General features: G+C 40.2%; 1 protein-coding gene across 2 annotated transcripts in view; it reads right to left on the bottom strand.

Moving 5' to 3' along the window:
- Positions 1-1,257: 1,257 nt before the first annotated feature.
- The window catches only part of Lamp2 (lysosomal associated membrane protein 2), a 55,974-nt gene continuing 46,799 nt past the window's right edge, over positions 1,258-10,432 (bottom strand). Inside the window, exon 9 of one of the 2 annotated variants that reach the window (XM_005358437.3) lies at positions 1,258-3,620. In XM_005358437.3, coding sequence (XP_005358494.2) covers positions 3,478-3,620 — 143 coding nt within the window. In that variant the 3' untranslated portion in view covers positions 1,258-3,477. Of the gene's footprint in view, positions 3,621-6,408; positions 6,952-10,432 lie in introns of those variants that run through there. The other variant, XM_005358438.3, reaches the window with a different exon arrangement.

The following is a 10,432-nucleotide window of genomic DNA, read 5'->3' as shown; positions in this document are numbered from 1 at the left end:
ATGCATTGTGTACCAAAATTTGTTGTACGCTATAGATAGCTCTTGAGAGAAAGCAATCGGGATTTACAGCGCCTCCGAAATACTTAAACAGGAAAGTAATGGAAAAGAGAAAATGCTTCCTAGGGGTTCTAAACACAGGAAGAGCTTTCAAGGATTAGATACAACAAATGTAAAAGGTTCAAGTTGATCACAGAAACGCTTAAAAGCAATACGCATAGTCTTCTTGCTAGCTGTAAACTTCAAGTAAGGTATTGAATTGTGGAACACATTCAATAAAGAAGCTGAAACAAGAAATATTCTATAGAAACCCCCTCCTTCCCCAGCCAGTGCCATCAAATACTGTACAGAGCCATCTTCCCAAGCTACTGAAGCTGCATATGGCAGTGCGGTTTGAAACATCAACACCCAGGAGGTAGAGACAGGAGGCTTGGGAGTTCAAAGCCTTGGCCTGTTTATGTGAGATCATGTCTCAGAGGGAAAGGGGGGGGGGCATAGGTGGATGGTGGTGGCAACACGTCTTTAATCCCAGCACTTGGGAGGCAGAGACCAGGTGATCTCTGGGAGTTCAAGCCCAACCTAGTCTACCAAAACAAGTAGCTGGACAGTTAGGGCTGTTACACAGAGACACCCTGTCTTGAAAAAAAGAAAAGGGGGATGCATAAAACATGTAGCTGTCACAAAATAAAATGTGAATATTTAAGAAAAACTGAGAGTCAGTGCTAAGTTCCTTCTCCCACCAAAATATCAGAATTTATGTAAACAGAAAGGAGTATAGTTATTATTTAACCTAGTCATCTACTAAATGAGTGGGCAGAGGGTTGAAGGGAATTCAGGGAACCTGTCAGCTCCTCTCCTGCCCGTTGACAGCATCTATTGATCAGAATGAACTTCATTGGGGCTTACAAACATGTAAGTACATTTATCAAGATCTTAGCTTCAGTAGCTTGAGATAATGGCTCTATACAGCATTTGGTGGCACTGGTTGGGGAAGGAGGGGGTTTCTATAGAATATTTCTTGTTTCAGCTCCTTTGGTTTGGGTATTTTCTTGGCCTTTTCATGACTCTGTAGGCCCCCATATTTGAATTATCTATTAAAAGGGTTCTAGTGTCTGTCTTCCTTACAATGGGACTTGGTCAAGTTGAAGACCTTTGAGATCATGATTCAGGCTGGCACATCAAAAGAACAGGATCTAAAGATACAAATCAATCTAAGCTCTTACGGCTGTGCGCACAGAATAAAAATGAAGTTATCCATGGTGGCATGGAATATATATCACCTTTATTAGCTTTAATGTATCAATTCAAAATCACACATAGGAGATCAAATGAATACCACAGCATACTTTATTTTTCCACGATTCATTAGTTCCTTAAATGAATAAATCCAAAACTTTAAAGAGCAGCAAGCATCAGTTCTCCCAAAGAGGCTTGGGTGGAAAATGATTTGCCTATCATGAGTTCAAAGTCCTAGTCCAATCCACTGTTGCTTTGATAGAAAATGAACTCACCGAGAAGAGCTAATTGAACACTCAAACTCGGTTCACAGCCTTTAAACTTCCTATATTCGACTGGAGTTGAAGCAGCTTTTTAACCTTCTAAAATTTTTGTATTTTAATGCTCAGAGAATAAAAGACATGTCTGCTAATTATCTAAGATAAAGCCATGATTCCTAACGAAGAATTAGATACATTCGTTTCCTGCTCAAAAAGTAAAAAGGTTTTAAATAAACCCAAACTTTTGGAAGCTATCCGATTATTCAAGTCATATATTTAGCAAGCCAAAAAGTCCATTTACTTAATCAGGCTTCTAGATAATCATCCCAAATATATGTCAAAATGAAGCCATTGTTGTTTATAGTACCAAGTGACTTTTAGTGCATAACAAATAAGCATAAGCCTTTGGAGGACATCTTTTTAAAGCCATTCTGTGTATACTGGAGCAAATGGAGCACTTGACTCTGCTAAAGGAGATGGGACTGCGTAATCTGGCACTCTACCCAGTTGGGAGTCCCTGCTCTTGGGATGGACATAGAGGTAAGATAGTAGGGAAGCAAACTGACAAACTTGCTTTCTTTTTAACAGAATTTCATAACCACAGTTAATGGCAAAATATCCTGGCAACAATTCACGACAGCAGCATAGTGTTGAGCAGCCGCACTGTGCTGAGAGGTAGATTGGGACTTGATCCTGGGATCTGCTACCAAACTGACATCACTTAGACTTAAGATCAATATTTTAGGCTTAACCAAAATCTCTGAAGTGAATCTCTGGATTCTTTTGTTTTTATTCGAGAGGGAAAAGGCTCAAGACAATCAGCATCTGCCTCGCGCTAAGATCAGGCGTGCAAAGCTGACATTTGGAACCTAAACATGCACAGCATTAAACTTCCAGGAATTCAGCAGCTGAAGATCTTCAATCCAGAAAACATACGGATGAGTAGTATCTTATTGCCCTACTCCAGAAGCCAGAATCATCGGTGGCTCCTACAGGGATATATGTCTATCAAGATCAATACATTTCTAAGAGCATCCCAGCCGAGTTTTGGTTGGCGGCCACTTGACGGGTGGCACGCCGGGGCCCACTAGATTCTACAGTTAGCATGAGTGTCTGTGAGAGGAAAACGTCAATGCATTAGAAATATCGATTTGAATTCACTGAGGCACAAAACGTATACAGAAGCGGTTTTCTTTTGTTGTGCAGGATGAATTAACGTTCTGAACAAGTTAAAAGCAGGGAAACAGTTCTAAATCATAGCCTTAAAAAACACAGAGCCCATTCCAAATCGACACCTTACAAAATGCTGAGTGCTGCTTCATCTTGCAGCATAAATATAACGAATGCATTCCAAACTGCAGAAGCCCCCCAAAAAAGAAAAATTCTTGTTGAAATATTATAGTTCTAATAGTTTTCTTTTGAGTGCATTTTTGTTTCAAAACGTTAAGTTTTGCAGTTATGAGGGCAGAACTCAACACTTCACATAGACATGCAGTCAGACCTCCTCTGTAAGTAAAAGAATTACACAGGTTTAAATAATTCTCTTTAGAAGGGGAAGAAACTCATTATGAGTCAAATTTTATGTTTGCCAAAGAAGATGAATTGATTAAGTTTTAAACTTTATTTGGGGAAGCAAGTTAAATTCTCTTATCAGCTTTGATTTTGCAAATAACATCAAAGTAGCAAAATACAACTAACTGCAACATATAAAATTATACTTCAGTAGAAATGCTTTCAAAAATTGGATCCAGATGCTTAAAATGATTTACTTTAAAGAGACGTAGTCTAAAGTGTAAGTGCTCTTTCAGTTACATCTTAACAAATGTAGAAGAAAATGAAGGGGGAAAAGACTGGTCCTAGTACATTTTTCAAACACGACTCATGCCCAAGGCAGCCTGCAACTCACTGTAGTCAGTCTGGAAATCTGAGGCTAGCGCACAGTGATTCTTTGCTGCTAGCCAGTGGGTGCGCTAGACTGAGTTGATTAGACAGACTGATAACCAGTACGACTTTTCCTTCTTCCAATCATGTAAGATACAAACACAGCAATTATAAGGAAGCCCAAGGCCACACCCACTGCAACAGGAATAAGAAAGCTGAGGTCAGAGTCAGCAGCACATTCTTCAGCTGTTAGAAAAGAACAGACAGACAGCAGAGAAAGGAAATTAGTAAGGAGTGCAATGAGATAGGGAGAAGCAAACAAGAAGCATTTTGAGAGTGTAGGCACACGCTAATCTTTGTAGAGCGTTCCCCTTATTTCCCCAATATCCACCCAAGCATTCCATAGCCACGGATCATTGTTTCTTACCATTTCGTGTAAAGCCAAACAAATTTCTCAGTACAAAAGGGGAAAATGGGAAAGGGTTCAAATTGAGAATTGAGGTTATATGATTGAGCATATATGATTTTAGAGTTGCCTGACAGTATTAGGAAAACGACTGCCTCTGAATCACCCCATTTCCTTTCTCCCTTGCAACACCTAGTCTTAAAGTGTTAAGTGTGAATGGGGACCCAGCTCAGTGTTAAAGTGCTCACTCGCCTAGCATCCCTAAGGCTCTTAGGCTCTTAGGTTTCCAAGCACACTTGAAAAAGAAATTCTATGTAAAAGAAAGGATTGTGATAATGTGACATAGTTCTATTAAAAATTAATTTCTTTGTATTTTATCTATGTGGATGTTTTGCATTTACGTCTGTCTGTATACCGCCTGTTCAGTACCCTGGACTGAAGTTACAGGTGGATGACAGCTGTCATCTAGGTGCTGGGAACCAAACCCAGATCCTCTGCAAGAGCAACAAATAGTATTAGCAATCTCTCCAGTATCATTCCTTTAACACAGGTAGTAGGTAGCTCCCAGGTTACATGGAATTCTCTTCAGCTGATGGCCTGGCTGAAGAAGAATCTAAGGCCCACAAGTCCATCCCATGGTATGCAGACCACAGCATGAGCAATATGGATACTAAACTGACTGAAGACATAACTGAACTGGAAATCAGACTCTTTGTGGTGCTACCTAACTTAAGGGCTTTGCCAAGTTATTTAAGCTGGGCCTCACTTCCTTCAAATACTAAAAGGGAATCTTGACACCTACATTATAAGGTACACTTCAGGATTAAAGGTGTTTTTAAAATATCTGACCCACTGCAACGGAGCAACAATTACTCATTCCCTTGCCTTTCCCTCCTATATTTGGGATCAGAAATCCTAGTAGGTGTGTCTTGGTAGATGACTGAGATGCCCTATATTCATTATTTCAAAATGACTGGAGCAAAACAAAGGACCACGCAAAGTGCCCGCCACTCTCAAAAGTTCACGTTTCACATCAGGCATCATGTTACTATTGAGAGGCTGCGTTTTACTGAGATTTTAAACCAAATACTAGCGAGTTCGTTGCCACCAGACAGGGAACGTCAGTGGAGTTGTGTCCCTGTCCATACAATTGTGGACTTCAGAGTAAATAATCTCTAAGGGCTTTTCAGTACAAGGCTAAAGCGATGAATAAGTGATAATGTTTTGTGTGATCTGTGATCCATTAACAGCCGGCATGTGTCCTCTGAGACTTCCTCTCCTTACAGTGTTGTCATTCACAGAAACACTGGCATGGTGCGGAAGACATAATGTGAATTTCAGTAACTACAATTAGCCTCTCTCTTTTTTTTTTTTGGAGGGCTACTGTTTTACTGAAAGCTCCCTAACAGACACTGACAGCTGGGGTACCTAAACACATTTGTCCTGCTAATTAGTACGTGACAGAAACTCTGAACAAGCCAATACACACATTGGAATGAATTAATGATCGTCTCAGTATGAACATGGTCTCATCTGCTAAATCTCTGGATTTATTTATATATTCCATCAGCTCCTCACTTTTACCATGAACATGTTTCACTGCGGATGGTCTAGCTAATTTTAATGCCGACAGCCCCTTTCTATCCCCCCCCACATGGTGCCCCTCAGCGGCTGTCTTGGAGAAGCAAGAGCGTAGCTGCTGTGCTTCGCTGCCTCCCTTCTGAGATTGCTGTTAGCTTACATTTCATAAGTACCAGTCTGATGACAACACTAAATAGATTTTAATGCTCCAGAGATCAACAAGATGAGGTAGAGAAACACAACACAATCTGTCCTAATTAGCTCATAGAATCTTCTATCTTTCAGTGTTAATCAGGCATCCAAGGGGGAGGGAAACAAGGCAAGTGGTTAAATATTTGAATCTTTTCCATCTATACTGCTGAAAAAAATATTTTCTTAAAAGCTCAGGTTGGGCATGGTAACACATGGCTGGGGTCTTTGAATTTGGCAAGCCAGGGCAAGTGGATCTGTGAGTTTGAAGCCAGCCTGAACTACAGAGCAAGCACCAGACCAGCCAAGGCTACAGAAACTCTTGACTCATAAAACAAGCCCCCCTCCCACCAGCCAGGCGGTGGTGGCGCACACCTTCAAACCCAGCACTCGGGAGGCAGAAGCAGGCAGATCTCTGTGAGTTCGAGGCCAGTCGGATCTACAGGAGCTAGTTCCAGGACAGGCTCCAAAGCTACAGAGAAATCCTGTCTCGAAAAACCAAAAAAAAAAAAAAAAAAAAAAAAAAGAACCCCCCCCCAAAAAAATACCCTCTAATTAAGGAGCCAGTTTGAGTTCTGTTATAGCCTCCTCTGTCTGTTTTTAATCTATGGAAACAATCACAAGTTTGAGAATCTAATTTCATATTTAAGTGGAACTCAAAGGCAGCAGTGGAAGTCATAACATTAAAAAAATGTAACACTCTGGCTTCTCTTCAGGCTTTATAAAAACTGTGGCTGGCCCTGATGCCTATTTCTACTTCATACCCCTGAAAACCAAGTCTGAGCCTATCTGCTGGGCATTTTCAGCATGGTAGTGATGAACTTAAATCAGGACAGCTGTTACACACCGAAACAGAACACCAGTGGAGAAGCAGTATTTATTAATTCCAGTAAGATACAACTCCATTTATCTTTTTATTATGGGCATGTTAATAAGTTTAAGGCATCTCAGGTTAGGATCCCAATTTGGCCAAAGCTTCTTAAGACAGATCTTAAAACATTGCACATACGTCAGACATGTTCTTTTTCTTTAAAGCCAGTCTGCATTTTAAGCCGACCACAGGAGAACATTTTATTATGAAAGAAAGACTAATCTCAAAACGCTGGGGCTGATTTAGGAATGAAAGTTCCAAAAAAAAAAAAAAAAAAAAAAAAGGCTCCAAGGTGTCTGTTTTAAGGAGCGAAGTGCTTCATACACTGAGAGGCAAGAAAATCTTGTTATCTGAATGTACTTTGGAATATAATCAATCAGATTGTAGGTTCTAAAACTGCTCATATCCAGTATGATGGCGCTTGAGACCAATAAAATAAGCCAGCAACACTAGAATAAGTACTCCTGCCAGGGCTGCTCCCACGACTATGGGCACAAGGAAGTTGTCTTCATCTGCACTGCAGTCTTGAGCTGGATGTGGAGAAAGGACAATTGAGAATAGAAACAATGACATTTCCAATGTCTCCATTTTAAGTTCAAATGACAGCACTTTCCACCATACATATTTTTACATCAAAACAGCAAGTCATTGGTATTCGGTATCAGTAAATGAGATGTTGCCCAAAAGAGATCCCTTTAAAAAAACAAAAAAAAATAAACAAACAAAAAACCAGCACTTTTATACAGTCACCCCTCCATAAAAAGCAGTCACTGGGGGAGAAATGTGTGCAGTGATCACATATTCCCAGGGATCTTACAGAAAAGAACAATGAATAAATATAATTTGATTTCCCTAATCAGTCTTGAGCTTTCAGAGGCAGCTATCATGTTGAATTCTGAACGTTATAAGGCACTAAACTAACTCACCAAATGAACAGCTATTTAAGGCTGCCACGAGAGCTCAGTACGCAATATGTGAGCTCACTTGGTAATGAGGCAAGCTAATCTGGCCCTGCTGGCCTGTTGGCTTCATGATGTGCATGTAGTCTAGGAAAAGAGGAATACTTATTCACTACTGGTAGGAATGTAAATTTGGTTTCGCCAGCATGGAAATCAGTGTCAAGTTTCCACAGTGCGGGATTGTGAATCTGGAAAAGGGGCTGGTCAGGAAGGGGGCACACTGATAGGGATGGGAGGGAGAGAGTAATCAGGACACAATATATAGATATATCAAACTGTCAAAGAAAATTAATCTGAAAAATTAAAGAGAAATGCCATACACACAGTGATCCAGAAATTCTATTATTAGTTATATATCCACAGAAAATTAATTAAAAAAACAAGACACCCTAAAAATAGAATTACTGTATGATCCAGCTATCCCACTCCTCAGTATATATCCAAAAATGAAATCAACACGTCAGATACCTGCATATTCACATTTATTGCAGCAGCACTAGTCATAAGATGCAGTCAAAACTTAACTTAGATGTCCCACAAGTAAATAAATAAGGAAAGTGTGCTATATATACAAACTGGAATTTTATGTACCCATATAGAAAAATGAAATTCCATTTGAAGGGAAACTGATGGAACTAAAATCAGCATGTTAAGCAAAATCAGCCAGTCTCAGACAAATACCACTTTTTATATGCAGATTCTAAATGCGTGTGTGTAAATACAAAGGGGACCATGAATGGCAGAGGAGCTTCTGAAGAGGCAGGATGATATAGATATGAGATATATATGCACTGCTATATAGATGACATGAAAGCAGAAGGGGAAGCTATTTGTCAAGGGAGCATGAAGGACAGGGAAGACAGTGAGGAAGGAGAAGATGAGAACAAAATATAATGGAATGTATAAAAATGCTACAACAAAACACTGTATGCTAACTTAAAAAATAATCTGTGTAGTCTAGTGTAAGAGTGAAATACAGAAATCAGTGGTTAGAAAAGCAAGATATGCTACAGTGGGACAAGCAAAGCACAAGGTATGGAAGTGGTTCAGGGACCTAGACAACTCACTTTAGTTACATAAGACGACTTGGAAAGGCATCTGAGCTGGGTTTGAAGACAAGGAATTAAGCATGCAGTAGTGGGAGGCATTGCAAGTGTAATAAACAGTGCAGACCAAAGCACAGAGGGTAAGAAAACATGGAACTCCAGGAGCAATGCAAGGCAGATGACATAGAACTATGGATGGGTTGGATGGAAGTCAGCTCACAAAAGTACTTCACACTCTTAGGTGGTTCTGCCTTATCCCAAAGGAAACAAACAAATAGCAAGAGGAATTCAGCAGGGTACTTGTTTCAGAATTGCAGATGGAAGATTGCAGGTAGTAAGCTAGGAGCCACCACATCTATTCCTAGCATCCAAGTGACCAATATAATTTTTCCTGAACTGGGTGAACGAAGTGTAGATGCAAAAGTGGGAGACCACAGACCCATTTTGAAGGTAAAATTGACAAAAATGGGTGTAAAGCGTGCAACAGGCTGCAGTAACAGGATGGTTCCCTTGAGTGGTTACGGAGATGCTGGTGCCATCCATCATGATAATCCAAAGGAAAGAAATGTGAATTTTAGTCTTGTTGCATTTGGAGTTATTGAGGATGAGTGGGACAGAAAGTGAAAGGGGATCTGGAGAAGAGAGAGATACTTGGTTTTGGATCGAATTTAAGATGGCTGTGTCCCCAGGTATAGCATACACATAAAGGGGTCTATCCAATAGTAAATACCTGCACATCTTTATATATTGCTGCACTGTACAGTAGTAAACAAATACATAGTAGGAACTGGCCTACCTGTCTATGAAAAGGGAACTAGATAACGAAAATGCGGTACATATACACACTGGAAATGAAACCATTCCACCCAAATGAATTTTGATGGAACTTAAAGTTAGCATGTTAAGCAAAATAAGCCAGACTCAAAGACAAACCCCACATTTCTTTCATACTCAGACACCGTATTTTAATTTGTATATACAGTCATGAAACTAAACCAAGCTGTTTTTCAGGGAGAAAGGGTGGGATACAATACATGTCACACGAAGGCGGGAGAGGGAGGGGAGGGAAAGAGCATCAGCAAGAATGGATGGTCAGGAAAATGTGGTAATGAAAACCCTTCCCCCATATAGTTGTATAAAACACTAACAAAAGACGTCTAGGTACCAACCAAAATATCTATAAAATGGGACAAGTAAAATGAAAAGGGTCCATAGAGAAAACCCTAGGGATACTAGCATTACAGGGGCAAAGGTATAAAAAAGTAGGGAAGGCAGGTAGAAGATGGTGTCACAGCTCAGGAAGGGGAGTGATCCAATGAGCATGGGAGAAGAGCTTAATATTTCACAGAATTCTGGAGAAAGCCATGTGGAGGATAAGGTATGAGTCAAACTACTGCAGAGACAGTGACTGGCAAGTGAATAGCTAGTGACCAGTCGTGATGCCCAGGGCTAAGGAGAAGGAAGTCGTCTGCATAAATTTAAGCTTCCGAGAAAGACAGCAGGGTGGTACTTAAATAGAGACATAAAGAAAGGGGGGTATCTGAAATGCATCTGTAAGATGAGATAAATGTTCAGAAAATGAGGGAAGAAAAATGTTCATAAAAAGAGCAAGGCTGGGCCAGGCAGAGGTGGTGCACACCCTTGATCCCAGCACTCAGGAGGCAGATGCAGGAGAATCTCTGTGAGTTCGAGACTAGCCTGGTCTACAAGAGCTAGTTCAGGACACCCAGGGATGTTACAGAGAAACAGACAGAGAACCAGAGAGAGAGGGAGAGAGAGAGAGAGAGAGAGCACGGCTAATGTTTCTCCTCCATTGTGTCAAAGGCAAAGTGTTCTCTGTAATATCTCAGCAGATTAAAGAGCAGATATGGAGTTATAGTTCCCCTTTATGAAGATATGGAAGTTTTAAGACTTAGTGTCTTCAATTACTATCTTCGGATTGAAGAAATAGTTACATTTAACGGAAAAAACAAGTAAATTTTTTTTTAATTTTTTTTTATTTTTTT

The sequence above is a fragment of the Microtus ochrogaster genome, chromosome X (assembly GCF_000317375.1).
Source record: "Microtus ochrogaster isolate Prairie Vole_2 chromosome X, MicOch1.0, whole genome shotgun sequence".
Classification (NCBI taxonomy): domain Eukaryota; kingdom Metazoa; phylum Chordata; class Mammalia; order Rodentia; family Cricetidae; genus Microtus; species Microtus ochrogaster.
This window is presented reverse-complemented; position numbering and strand designations above follow the sequence as displayed.